This window comes from Danio aesculapii, chromosome 15, assembly GCF_903798145.1.
Source record: "Danio aesculapii chromosome 15, fDanAes4.1, whole genome shotgun sequence".
In the NCBI taxonomy this organism is placed as follows: Eukaryota; Metazoa; Chordata; class Actinopteri; order Cypriniformes; family Danionidae; genus Danio; species Danio aesculapii.
This window is the reverse complement of record NC_079449.1, coordinates 35,709,175-35,724,578: the sequence shown is the minus strand read 5'-3', so window position 1 is coordinate 35,724,578 and position 15,404 is coordinate 35,709,175. Positions and strand designations below refer to the sequence as shown.

Genomic DNA, 15,404 nt, shown 5'->3' with positions numbered 1-15,404 from the left:
CTGAGAAAAATGCTAATTTTAGAAGAAAATTTTAGACTGCACTTAGAGGTCTTTGCATCTGAACTCTTCATATATATATATATATATATATATATATATATATATATATATATATATATATAAATAAAATCAGCGCTAGTTTCATCAATGAAAATGGCTTGACACAAACAGAAGTGTAATAAAAAAAAATTGCACTCTCTGATCTGCTCATCTAATGAATGAACATTACAATGCAGATGATCAAAACAAATAAACAAAAAAAAAACATAAACAAATTAGATTTATCAATTTATTTTTAAAAGTGCATATAAATGTATAAAATATTTGGCCACTGGAATTAATAAAAGAGTGTTTAATTAACTAGTTTCTTTGGAAAAAAATGAACTCTAATTCCTGGATTTGGTCATTTATTTTGGTTGTAGCTCATAATTTGCAAATGCATATTTTTAGAATTTATATAGGCTACTAGGCTCTACATATGGTGTTTTACATTATTTCACCATTACCATAATGCACACCATAAATAGAAATATTCAGCTTGCACATGCCTCAATGATTTTATTTATTAGTTCATTATTTAGTTTGTACACACGATGCAGCACTGCCCTGTCTTGTTGTTTTACATTTGAAAAACAAAAAAACATTATAAAGGGCAACATCGCCAAATATTTTTGTCGCTACTAATTTCTGTTGAAACTGAAGTACAGTATACTTTACTTTCTTCTTTGTAAAAGAGCCTTCCCAGCAGGCACTCAATGCCATAAGACATTAATATTAGGTTAAATTAAGGTTGTGACGTCAGGTGACCAAAATTCAATGTCTAGTCAGCATCTAAGGACAATGTTATTTTAACGTACATTAACAACGTCAAATGACATTAATATTTGGTTGATTTTAGATTGTGTTGGAAGGTGACCAAAATCTAACATTTAGCCAATATCTTAAACCAACGTCATAATGATATCAAGTACTGACATTTATTCATCAGGTATGGAAACCAAAATCCAACGTCTGATAGACGTCATAGTGGTAACGTCCACACAACGCCAAGCTGTAACATCATTAGACATTGATTTTAGATTAGACATTGATGACGGTCTGACGACGGGTTCTGACATCAACATGATTTTCATTTACAAATTAAATTCAACGTCCCCACGATGTTAGGGTACAGCGTCAATCTAACATCATGTTGATGTCCTGTGCTTGCTGGGTTTGGACATTCATTAAAATATCTTCTTTTGTATTTCCCATAAAGACAAACTTTTGTTGGTTAATTTCTAAGGGCACAATGGTGAGTAGACAAAATAAAAACATTTTTGAGTGAACTATCCCTTTAAGAATGCTTATACATAGGCTACAGTAGACGTGCGATGGAAAGGTAAAGGACACAGGTTAGCGGCACTATGGTGACGTGAACTGCTCCTGCGGTCTCGTTCTGAGGCCGCAGACGTTTAGGCTGTGGGTCCAAATGAGGGCAGTATTGCACCTGGCAGTGTTGCAGCTGATCAGGGGACAGTGCTATGGCGCCCCCTGTGGTACAGTGGTGTAGCTGTTCTGTTTTTGTGCTTGGTCTGGGTGCAGGGATTGAAAGATTGTCGGGAGGAGCTGCCCAAAACGTGGGCACACATGCACACACGCATTCAAGCTCTACAATAGATCTATCCATACGCGCACACACATGCATACACTTTATATTCAAATATATATTCTGCATTACATATGAATTAATAGAACGCAGGTGTATTTAAATATGTTTGCATATTATCTATACAATCTAAAAGAGAAAAACAGCAGGTGGGAAGCAAATGACATTAACAAGTGGTCACACCACCAATAACATTAACAGTTATTGACTGTTAGACGTTGAGACTAAATTATTAAAGGAACAGTTCTTGCAAAAATGAAAATTATGGCATCCATTTTTTGAGCTTATCATTATTATTATCATATTATCTTATTCATTATTATATAATAAAAGCTACTTAAAGAATCTTTTCAATTTGTGTTGTACTTAAGACAAATAACTTGAGGGAGTTGACTCATAACTTGAGTCAGAAGGGAATAAGAACATTCATTTTTGATTGAACCATTCCTTTAATCTGTACGTACACGTTCAGTTGGGGGAGGAGCCAAAAAACATGAAGAATGATTTGCAGAAAGTGGCTAGTTTTGCTAAAACAACTCACTCAAGACAAACTGTCGCAAAAGGGCACAGACGGAAAGACGGATACAGATACTGGTTTCACATGACAGGACTAGAGGTCTACGTACAAGACACTGGCCCATTAAAAATCCAAGTCATAGTCTCCTCCTCCCACAAAATCTCTGTCTGCCATCATAGCCATGGTCTGGAATCAGCTTCATCATCATCACCATCCTCAGCTTCAGTAAAGTTGTTCAACCACGGCTATGTGTTCAACAACACTGCAAACAAATAAAGAAGCAAACATGACAAAATAGAGCAGTCGTTTTTGATTCTTTAATCATTCTCATAAGGATAGTTGCTGTACCTGAACGCTTTCAGTTCTCTGCTTTAGGAGTCTCCTTGGCTTTATAAGCAAGAATGAGTGAAATAAATAGAAGTTAAAAAGTGTTCAGTGAAAAAAATGACTAACAATAGTGAAAATAGCACTCTGTCTTACCCTTGGAGACCATGAGATTCTCTGCTTGAGTTTCTTCATCTCCTGGAGCCCTGAGAAAGTATCAAATATATCTTAGGTTAAAGTGCCCCAATGGTTCCAAATTACATTTCCTATAATGTGTAATGTAGTTGTTCAAAGTAGGTGATAAACAGTTTGTCTCACAAAAAAGAACTCGTCATCAAAAACAACTCATCAGCAATTCCAGTCTTAGTTCCTGAACAAACCTGCACAGGTGTTGCATGCTTCTGTTTATTATTTACAAGGTATGTTATTCCCAGATTACAACCTCTGAAACTAACAACTAGGCCTAATCTGGTAATTACGAATATTTCAAGAGTTCACACTTAGCTGATGATTGATTATAAAGCGTGTTTAGCATGCTGTCCCTGGAGAGAGCACTAAGCTTGTAAGATCCTCAAGCCTGGGGCTCCCTCCCATTTGCTGGGCAAGAGGGTAGTTTGAGCTCAGGTAGATCTCGAGAGCTCCGCTTCTGTTTATAGCTAATGACAAATTAGGAATTGCTATACTGCTGGCTAAGAGCTCATCTGTGGTGCCAATTTGGATTAGTCAATTAACTTAAGTAACATGTCTTTAAGATGGTGTGAGAAAGTCGGGGGATCTGGGGGAGACCCAAGCGAGTACGGGGAGAACATGTAAAATCCATACAGAAATGTCGACTGGCCTGGTAAGGACTTAAACCAGTGACATTCTTACTGTGAGGCAACAGTGCTAACCACTGGGCCACCGTGCTGGCCAATCTAGGAAAGGAGGAGGAGTAGGGGTGGAATGAGGGATTCTTCAAAATGAAGATATCTGTGGGATGGAACTTTTATTTATGGTGACCTAAGGAATCATCTGATTGATGAATCATGTGTTAGCTAATGCGGGACAAGCTGTAGTCAATCATAAGCATGTGATCCTCTCGAAATTAGTTTATTAATAAACTTTACTTATCTTGACTCTAAGTGAGCACGTTCACATCCATATGCTTGCATATTTATACATTTGCCTGTCACATCACTCATTTTGACTGATTGATGCCATCTTGTGATTGAATAATATGTAGGTTAGTACAAATTAATAAACTATTACAGCTCAGAACATAGCGTTGTGCCTACTTTTTATTGGTTTGTGGCAAATACCCATGAAATAAGTGGGTTAAAGTAATACAGGCCGTTATTTTCACAGAATAAGGGCTCAATTGCACCAAGCCCATCTTTGCTTCTAAAAATGTGAGACTTAGTGCTCAGGAATGGTTTGAAAAAATCCCAGCATAAAGCGTGAGGGTATCTGGACACTGAACGCCTATAAACAATCTTACAAATATTATCACACCTTAGAGTTCTTTTGTTTGGTTTACTGCTTTGGAACTGATATTGATGAGCAGCACTGCCTGTGAAAGATTAAGATCTTTACATGGTGTCTAAAAAATGAGGTGCTAGCATGCGTGGTGCTTCAAAAGATGCGAGACATGAGCGTAACGGTCATATACATCTGACAAGCACGTTTCCTTAGAAAAACTATTGAAAAATAGTGCATTGGAAAAAAATATATACTCTGTATAAACTGCCCCCAAAGTCTTATACACTGCAGTCCATTTTGCGTTGGGCTGCTGCTAAGCCAATCTGGCTTTTTTTTTTGCGGTAACGATCACTTTATTACTTTATTCTTTACATAATTCCAACCTGTAATCTTGCCCATTAACATTCGGACACTGTAGTCATAGCTGAGACCTGGAAAAGTTTGGTTCATGTTGTCGACATGCCAAAAAAATTTCACATTGCACCTACTTTCAAAAGACAACGATTTGCACTCAAACAGATGTGTTAGAATGTGTACAGTTTGGGTATGGAAACAAACATTTGGTTTCTGACCCATTGCGTAATTGACCAATCACAACAGGCTGACCAATCACATCAGGAAAGGAGGAATTTACACAAAGACCCAATACTTAAATAAAGTATGTTTCATATTGTGAGAAAAGAGCTGAAGCTACAATGCTTATTTTTAGAAAAAAAACAAAAGTGTTTTTGACGTTCAATGGATGTAAACATATCTAGGAAACCTCGTAAATAAAACTATGAACAATTATAGTGGCATAAACTATTTGTCTTTTCTGTTCAGTTCAATCCTTTGTGACTAATGACAGATTTTCATAGAGGCTGAGTAGGACTAACCTGGGCTTCTGGTTGATACTGCAGCGGCATCTGCGGCCTGCACAAAAGCAAAGCCATTAAGATCAAACAGATGAATATCAAACTATACAAATTACCTGTCAGGATATATTCTGGGGTGATGACTGGGATAACAGGAGATAATAATTCTTTACATATGCTATCCCTGAGATGTTAATAGCTTGCATGGCTTCATTGATATCTCTGTCACCGAGTGTGACATTTAGTCATTCATCTCTTTTTTTCATGATATAGCTTCATCCCATGCACAGTTGAATAAAGCCACTGCTTCATAATTGATATGTTATGAGAGGCTGTTTAGTTTAGCTGTGCTGTAATCTCATATTTTTTCACAGTAATTTCACAATAATATATTTCTTACTGAGAATAAGGAGCACTCCCAGAGCAAACAGCACCACAGCGAATGCCAAGCCACCGATCCTCAAACTCTCATAGTCTGTATAAGAGATAAAGGATTTCAATTTGCAGCTATATCATTCAAGAAAGACTCTAGCTTAAGTCACAAAAAATAAATAATTAAATAAATAGTGTGTGTTATGAATGCAGTATGTTTTAAAAATGATAGCTTATTCTGTTTGAGAATATGCATCAGTGAAGTTTATAATAAAGTGAGTAATGCAAATTAAGAAAGTAAATAGGGTAAATTTGGATGGATGGATGGATGGATGGATGGGCGGATGGATGGATGGATGGATGGGTGGATGGATGGGTGGAAAGATGGGAATGTATTGAAAAGTGGACACACAATGGATGTATAGATTAGTGAATAAATAGAGGGATGAATTAATAGATACATTTATATATGGATTGATAAACAGACAGAGTGGATGAATTGACACATTGAATGATGGATTGATGGACTGACTGATTTATGGATGGAATTATTTATTGAAAGATGAACGTATAAATTGTTGGAAGGACATATTGATCGATGGATGGATGGACAGACAGACAAGGAATAGATGGATGGTACACAGATATATGGAATTATGATGGATGCATCGTAGATGAATATATAAATGCATACATGGATGGATGGATGGATGGACAGACAGGGAATATATGGATGGTATATGGATATATTGAAGTATGATGGATGGATGGGTTGATCAATAAATAAATGCATGGATGGATGGATATATGGAAGTATGATGGATGGATGGTAGATGAATAGAAAAATGCATGCATGGATGGATGGATGGATAGACAAGTAATAGATGGATGGTACAGAGATTTTTGAAAGTATGATGGATGCAAGGGTAGATGAATAGATAAATGCATACATGGATGGATAGATGGACAGACAGGGAATAGATGGATGGTACATGGATATATGGAGTTATAATAGATGGATGGGCAGATCAATAGATAAATACATGCATGGATGGATGGATATATGGAAGTATGATGGATGGATAGTAGATGAATAGATAAATGCATGCATGGATGGATGGATGGACAGACAAGTAATAGATGGATGGTACATGGATATATGAAAGTATGATGGATGCAAGGGTAGATTAATAGATAAATGCATGCATGGATGTATGGATAAATGGAAGTATGATGAATGGTTGGGTAGATGAATAGATGAATGCATGGACGGACAGATGGATGGATGAATAGATGGATGGTACATGGATATATGGAAGTATGATGGATGCATGGGTAGATGAATAGATAAATGCATGGATGGATGAATGGATGGACAGACAAGAAATAGATGGATGGCATGTGGATATGGAAATATGATGGATGCATGGGTACATGAATAGATAAATGCATGCATGGATGGATAGATGGGTGGTACATGGATGTATGAAAGTATGATGGATGGATGGGTAGATGCATAGATAGATACATGCATGGATAGATGAATGGATAGCTGGACAAACAATGAATAGATGGATGGTACATGGATATAAGACAGATATGATGGATGCATGGATGGATGAATAGATAAATGTATGCAGGGATGGATGGATAGATGGATGCAGGATAGATGATTATATGAATGGATAAATTCATGGTTTGATGAATTGATAGGTGGATGCATGATGTATGTATATATTGATGGGTGGATGGATGGAAAGTTGTATTGATAGGTGGATACATGATGGATGTATATAATGAATGGATAGATCTATAGATGCATGGATGGATAGGTGGATGTTAGAGGGAATTGACGGATAGATAGACAGACAGGTGGAAATATGTTGTAGATATCCAGGCATGATGTTGTAATTGTGGCAGAAGAGTCTTGCCTCCAGCCACTCTCCAACCTGTCAAAGCTGAAGTGGTTGTTGATTTCTGGGCAGCCAAAGAGCACTAGAGCTCTGTCAGTGATGGAACTGGCCTCTTGGTTTCTTTCTTGACAACTGCCCCTCTTGCTGTTCAGATTGTTTGGATCTAGTGTTTGATCTAGTGTCAGCTGTGATGGTTTCATAACTTTTCTCCCTTTATACCCTTGCTCTTTGGTGTAATATGAAAGGATCGCAGTGTGATGTGATCTTTCCGGTTGTACAACATGTGGTATTATGATTCTAGTTTTAAACAGTTGATTGACAGGTCAGTAGGCGTTTTTTCACTGTCAGCCAGGATGTATCAAGAACGATTAGTGTTTACACTATTGTACATACTCTAATGTGATGAGGTCAAATCTAAAATTGTGCCATGAGTGTTGTTGTGGAGCCCATATTGACCCGTGTTTTGCACTGACCTATGTTTATGGTGATTAAATATATTCTCAAAACTATACAATTATACCATAGTACCATAATAAATGGAGTCTCTCCAAAATAATCAAGAAGTTCATCAAATTTCAAAGAATCTACACATTTTGTATGGATTGTTCACCACCCAAAAATAAAAATCTGCCATCATTTGTTCACCCTTCACTTGTATAAAACTATCTTGAATTTCTTTCTTCTGTTAAACACAAAATAAGTTATTTTGAAGAAATAACTGGCATCCATTCACTTCAATTGTGTATTTTAATCCTACTATCGAAAGAAATATATTCCAGCAACCAGCATTTGGTAAAATATTCTTTATTGTCAACAGAAGAATCTCATAAATGTTTAAAACACTATGAGGGAGAGGAAATGATGTAGTAATTTTCACTTTATGGTGAACTATCCCTTCAAATGGTATTCTGGAGATAATCATAATAGTTTAATTGGTTACGGCTAATACTGTAGAAAATTGCTTTAAGATCAAATTTAGATATGCTGCATCAGCAGGGTGTAATTTCATTCTGATGACACATGAATGGGATTATATATTAAGTGTGACTATACAGGTGGCATAATTTATAGGGATTATAACCCAATACTTCATACCCTAATGCAGTGTTCTCCAACCTGGAGGCACAACAACAGTACATATTTTGGATGTCTCCCTTATCTGACCCATTAACTTCAGGTTTTGGAGTCTCTTTTGTTCTGATGAGTTGATTCAGGTGTGTTTGATTAGGGATAGCTTGAAATTAGTATTGTTGGTGTGCCTTCAGGAACAGGGTTGGGAAACACTGCCCAAATGTTTAGAGTGTTTCTAGTAAATATGGTATGTGCATGCTTTTGTAAGTATTGATTCTTACCGTATGCAAATGGGCTCAGTTCCTTACCCTTTTCCCCTGATAGGAAAGCGTTAGAAATTAGACACTGAATTGAACCATTGGTAATATACAGTGATGTATTAATGCACATAGGAACAAACGCATTACAACTTGCCTTGGGGAGCAGAGTCAGACAAACCTAGGACAGAAGATCAATACAGAGAGCAGAAACAATGATTAGAAATGAGAAAAACAGAGGAAACATCATTTTCACCAGAACATCCAATAACTGAAAGGAGACTGTTTGTTTGTGGTGGGTGTTTTAGCCTGTTGAGAAAGATCCCAGTGCTCTAAGCTAGATGCATATTGGGGAAAAAAAATGACATCATCTAATAAATGTGATTCAGAGATAATAATAGGGTTTTTCACATGGTCAATACAATGCTAAGAAAGCCATTAGACCAAATCGATGCCTGTGAGTTTAAAGGGAAACTTACAAAGCAGGGGCCGCCCTCCTCCTTCTGGCCACAACTGATGTCAAAAATATAATGCGATTCGGCCAACCAAAACATCTATTTTTGAACTACTATCGTTGTGCAGTTACATCTAGCCACTTGTGGTTTTGACCCACCACCTAGTCGACATTTATAGAACTGCATTCGGATAAGTTTTACTTTCATTTTCTCTCAGTGAGCTGTCGTGAGTAACACATGCATTTTACTTCTGTGTGGCTGATTTAATCGTTAAAATATATGGCTGTAAGTGCTCTATTTTTACTAAAGCTCTATTATTGTAAATATTCAGGGGTCATTTGATTATTATCAGTTTTATACCACCTGTACATTATTTTGTTGTTCAAACACCTCTATGTGGCTTATGCTGGTGGCGTAAATAGGATATTTCTGCTAATATGGTCTCATTAAATAGATTGTCCTCATTTGGTTAAGATTTGCTTAAAAACTATGTACATTAGCAAAATAGTTTGAATTGAACTTGTTAAAGTAAATGTGAATATGTACATACTTTTCCACTCTTTGTAGTAGTTTTACAAAAAAAAGAAAAATATTGAGAAGAACAATAGCCACTAAAGTCACTCAAGTTACCCAAATTCTTTCTGCTGTTCTTACACTATTGCACAATACAATTGGTTGGGAGAGAATAATAATTATTATGCCTATTATTTGTAGTATTTTTATAGCATTTTAACTAGTCCTTCAATATGTACAACAAGAAACAAAAAGCTAGAGTTTTAACTGCATATAGTCTGTGGAAGAATGACTGTGTCTAAAGCTCGGCCATACACAACAACAGATATATTTTAACATTATCACTGGTGACAGGTAATGCTTGAAATATAAACGTCAACAGGTTTTTATTTCTAAATGTCAGTCATAAATCACTTTATGACATTAAGAAATGTCAGTATGTCTAGTTGTTTTATCTCTCTATTCACACAGGGATATACAGTGTATGTGCTGTAAAATCTGTGCTCATCTTCACACCAGAGCTGAAATGGGGAGAGCAAGGTCAGAGGAACCTTATGGCAACAAAAACACATGAACAGAGACAGAAAGTGGAAACTGAAACACTAAATGTATAATTTACAGCCCATACTGTAGGAGATAACTAAAGGAAGAATGTAAAAAAAAAGGTTGATAGAAAAAAATGAAATAGTTATATGAGAAACAAATAAAGAAAGGATAGGAGGATGGGGACTTGAAGAAAGGTTAAAATCATGTGAAAATATGGACAGTCAAAGAATGAAGGAATATAGTAATTTTGAGCAAAAATAAAGAAAAATGGTAGTAATACAGAAATAAAAGAATTCAATGTAGGCGAATGCATAAAAATAAAGTAGGAAAAAAATACTAAATAGGAAATAAACATGTAATAGGGGCTTTCACACATACACGTGTCTTTATCAGACAATTACTGTATAATTGATTTTTAAGAACATGTATGCAAAGATTGTTTAGTTTCTGCCAATTTTACAAGAAGTTGCAACATTATTGGTAAGTTACTTTTTTATGTTCTTCTAGAACAAAGTGTAAGATGAAAGACACAAATCTGAAAGAACGTTTGTAAGATGTTTTGAACCATTCATAACATACATTCCATATGCAATTATTATCAGAAGCCATGCGGAAAATGTTATCAAAATAGACAGAAAGGATATATTAGGGCAGGGCGTTGAAATCGGTATCTGTATTTATTGACCGTACACCACTGTCAATAACGCTAAAACAAAAAGTTTGTTATGTAGTTTCGGTAGGAAGGCTATAGTTTTATTAAAATGTGGCTGCTGAGCATGCACCTTGAAAGCAATGCCAATAAACTTAGGGTGTAAGTTTGTCATTTGTAATGGAGGCACGCACATTTCCATAGGGAGCAATGTGCACATGGTGTGCAAAAACATCGGAACTTTTGCAGACTGCCACAAGAGCACTGCGTAGAAGTAACTAATCTGCCTCACACTTTGTATAGAATATATACATTTCAGTAATAACAGTAGACTAATTACCTTAGACAAACACAGACCATCTAAACACTGCAGTGCATTTTACTTTTCTCCATAAACTTGTATCAGAGCTACAGCAAAGGTTTGTCTTTTTGTCATTCTCTGAGAAAACAGTTGATGGTTCTGTAGTTACAAAAAGACGGCAGGGGAGCACGAGCACGAAAGCATTGAAAATGGTAAAGGAAATTACATGCTTGCGCTTTTCACGTGTGAGTTTTGACTTGCGTCATTGTCACTTCAGGTCAGAATAACAACACATGCAAAAATGAGTGCCATGGCTAGCAGCAGTGAAGAGATAATAAATAAAGAAAAAAGGTGTAAGGATGTCGCTAGAGTGATTTCTATTTTCTTGTGCATCCCAGCCACTATAGCACCCCATCTGAAAGATTTTTTTAGCATATGGGGGAATGTAGTCATTCAACATCACAATTTGTATTGCTTCAGTATGTATTTGAATAATGAGGGTTGGTTCCTTTACTTGAAAGCTCAAATTTGATTATCATAATTTGTTTTGTTTACAGAGTTTGAGCATTACTGTATCATTTATTATTCACACCTTACAGATGTTGATCTACCTCACAGTTTGCTTTGATTGTTCAGTATTTACACATTACCACACACTTTGTAACATTTTATTTATTAATTTTAAGAGTCTCTTTAACACTTATGTTTATTTTATTTTGAAGAGATCAGGTATTTTGTTTTCATATTTTAGTTTTTGACAATTAAACTATTTGCATTAGTAATGTTGGTAAATTAAAATAAAGTGGTTAAATAAAAAAATCCTAATATTTCTTAATGGATTGTTGAAAAAATATTCAATAATTATCGATAACGAATGATATGAAATATAATATTGTTTATATATATATATATATATATATATATATATATATATATATATATATATATATATATATATATATATATATATATATATATATATATATATATATTTATTTATTTATTTATTTATTTTTTTCAATATCAGCCAGCCCTAGGATATATACAGTTGTTTTGGTGCGGTAAATGGTGTGTAAAACTACATTATCTAAATTTTGGCCAATAAGGCTCACATGTAGAGACATCTAGTGTAGAGATATATGAATGGTCAACATTCATACATCTGGTGGACTTTCTAATGGTCAACATGGAGAATCCACATCTTCAGCTTGAACCTGTAAGGAGAGTAAATGATGTAGAAATTTCCATTTTATAGTGAACTATCCCTTTAAAAGGTATTCAGGAGATAATTACAATAGTTTAATTGGTTACAGCAAATACTGTAGAAAATTGCTTTAAGATCTCATTTAGATATGTTGTATCAGCAGGGTGTCATTTCATTGGCTGCACATTGTGGTAAAAAGACAGCTGCTGCCTCTGACCCCTTAATAAATTAAGCTTCATTGGGGGCCTTCACCTTGTGTAGTTCTAGGAACTCAGAATATATCCACTTGACAACAATCATGTTATTTTTAAATTAATATATTTATTTTGGTGGATTCTAAATGTTTCACGTACATACCATTTCATGAACTGTCTGTGCCCACGTGGAATGATATGGTATGATCTAAGTCAGTGTTTCCCAACCCTGTTCCTGGAGGCACACCAACAGTACACATTTTGGATGTCTCCCTTCTCTGACCCATTAACTTCAGGTGTTGGAGTCTCTTCTGATGTTATGATAAGTTGATTCAGGTGTGTTTGATTAGGGAGAGGTTGAAAATGTGGACTGTTGGTGTGCCTTCAGGAACAGGGTTGAGAAACACTGATCTAAGTCATACATTTTAGGCCAATTTGCTCACTCTTTTGAAGTTTAGGGGTGGAATTTTGGGGTACACCTCCTTAAAAAAAAAAAAAAAAAAACTCAAGAAATAAATCATATGAAGTCATATGAATATGAGCCACTAGCCTTAGAGCACAAGTTTTTTCACAGTTTAGTGCCAACCTTGCTTCGACACACTTGCCTGTAGATTTCAAACAAGCATGAAGGACTCAATTAGTTTGATCAGGTGTGTTTAGTTAGGGTTAAAGCTAAACTGTGCAGAGCTGCAGCCCTCCAGGAACTGGATTTGACATGTGATTTGATGTGCCTTAGAGTCTTTTGTTTCAGGTTTCGTAATTTGATATAGAAGTGAATGGAAAAAAATGTACTTGAGCATAAAAGGTTTGTAGTTGAGCGTAGAAGTGTAAACAGTAAAATGTATTTGTACACTAAACAGGTGTGTGTGTGTTTGTGTGTATCAGCGAGCCATCTTTTGTGGCTTTTTATAGTATCGGTTTAGGCACAATTTTGGCACCATTACCAAAAAAAACCCAATACCTAACCCTATGTGTAATGTATGAAAAGACATGAATGAAGGAAGAAATAAATTAAAGGTGCAGTATTTAAGTCTGACACCTAGTGGTTGGACTAATTATTGCATGCCTGGTTCAAAACACACGCAAGCAAACAACAGAAAACTGACAATGATCACCTCAGATACACCTCATGTTCTTCATTCAGTATTAAATGCTAATAATGTGAGATTGAATGCCATTTTACATGGCATTTATTGCCATAATACTGAAAGCAGCAGCAGCAGATAGTTTACCTCAGATCTTGAAAATAAAATAAACCATTTGAAATTGAACTTTAGAACTGTGACAAGGTGCAAGCCAACACATATCAGTGATTCAGCATGTGCAATTAATAAGGTTAAAGAGATTTATTTGTATTAATCAGATTATAAACATTACCATTTTGTTGGAGTGCAGTGAGTGCACTATTCTGTGCTTCTGAATGGCTGTATTTGTAACCTAGAATGTAACCTGCTCAACTAATGTTAAGTTTGTAATATTTATATTATTTGCTAATCAATAACCACCTCATGTGGAACTCAGTATAAGCGGCTCATTTTAGAGTCTGCTGCTCTCCATCAGAGGTCGCGTTTCAATCTCGGAGACATGCTTTAAGAGCCTTCATGACTGAATTAATCACACCAAGGCAACCCGGGCTGCTGAAAGTAAATAAAAAAATAATTAACTAAAATGGCATTAAGCGGGTTAAATGACCAGAACAAAGAGTGACGTTCCAGCACGGAAAGCACACTTTCAAAGCACAATATCTGACTTCAGCGTTGTTTTTCAGATGAAAATGTATGTTCACTTGGCATGTTTCTTAAACAAGTTATGGTGTTTTAATGCTTTAGAAGAGTCAAAACCTTACAGCACCTTTAATGTAGGAAAGTGGGAAGGAAGAACTAATTATTAATGGAAGAAAATAAAAATGAAAACATGAAAAAAAAACCTGACTTTACGAAGAATGAAGGGTAGAAGAAAGGGGCCTTGTTACATTATGTAAGATAAGCAGATGAAAACCAGTCAGTGGTGCACCCACTCCATGGTGTACAACATGTTTGTTGACAGAGCAGAAAGATACATTTTTTACCAGTGTAGAGAGCTCCGTGTGTGAGTGAATCTAGTGCACATGTGCTGGTGGGTTCATGTGGCCTAATTATGCCTTGGGTGGAGTCTCTCAGAGGACTGGCATGGATGGAAGTGCATTTAAATGAATGCTCTCATTTCTCAAATTAAGTTTGTTTGGCCAATTCAGGACATGAATTCACTAATGTGTAAAAGTAATTCACAGAAAAGACAAACACAGAGCTTTATATTGAGTCTACTGAAAACACGCATGCACATACACATGCCCCTAGATTTGGAGAGGTCACTGATGAAATTCTCAGTTAACAACTCTAGGATGGTGCTAATGTGTTATGTCATGTATTTTTTCCCTCTCCATTCTTTCTGATCCCAGTGGACTCACGGGAGCCCAAAGTGAAGGGGTGGGGTCGGGGGGTGTGGGGTACTTACCCGCCACATAGACTAGAAGGGAAAAAAGGAAGACCAGAACAGTTTCCATGGCAACTGCATTGGGGAGAGAGAGAAAGAGAGAGACACACATAGTAAATAGAGTGAGAATTGGTGTTAGTGGGTTACATGTTTACCACATTCAGAAAGACTAGAAAGATCTGGCTCACAGTATTCAGAATGACGACTGCACCCTGTCCTTGACTGGAATATAGTCATTCTTCCTATGACAGCTTCAGATTGAATTTATACTCCCTGGAGACTGATAAATCACAGATTCATATCTTGTGAAGCCTATGCCCAGGGTTCACAGCACGTCTGGGTTAAAGTTGTCACATAACAGGGCTTGGTTGCCAGGAAAGAGTGATCAGACAAATATTTTTATTTAGCATTTAGCTTAACACTGTTTCGTGAAGCTTTTTGAATCATTTATTTTGTGCCAGTGATGTCATTTCAGGAAGAAGTTCTTTGGGGTGTCATAACAGTTTTGAAATGACTTCCAATGAATTCCAATGGTTGCCACTATATGGTGTATCTACTGTATGGGTTTGTTAAGGGGGTCACACACCAGAAGCGCCGCTCTGCGACGTGCAGCATTGCGACGTGCAGCATAGCGACATGCAGCATTGCGCCACGCA

At 36.2% G+C, this 15,404-nt stretch overlaps 1 protein-coding gene across 1 annotated transcript in view; it reads right to left on the bottom strand.

Annotated features, from left to right (window-relative positions):
• Nucleotides 1-372: 372 nt before the first annotated feature.
• Nucleotides 373-15,404, bottom strand: part of fxyd6 (FXYD domain containing ion transport regulator 6) — a 37,695-nt gene continuing 22,663 nt past the window's right edge. The window contains exons 2-9 of the mRNA XM_056473698.1: nt 14,770-14,823; nt 8,572-8,595; nt 8,439-8,474; nt 5,202-5,276; nt 4,823-4,859; nt 2,646-2,695; nt 2,514-2,552; nt 373-2,427 (exon numbers count right to left, since the gene is read on the bottom strand). Of these exons, the coding sequence (XP_056329673.1) occupies nt 2,524-2,552; nt 2,646-2,695; nt 4,823-4,859; nt 5,202-5,276; nt 8,439-8,474; nt 8,572-8,595; nt 14,770-14,818 (300 nt within the window). The 5' untranslated portion in view covers nt 14,819-14,823 and the 3' untranslated portion in view covers nt 373-2,427; nt 2,514-2,523. The remainder of the gene's footprint in view (nt 2,428-2,513; nt 2,553-2,645; nt 2,696-4,822; nt 4,860-5,201; nt 5,277-8,438; nt 8,475-8,571; nt 8,596-14,769; nt 14,824-15,404) is intronic.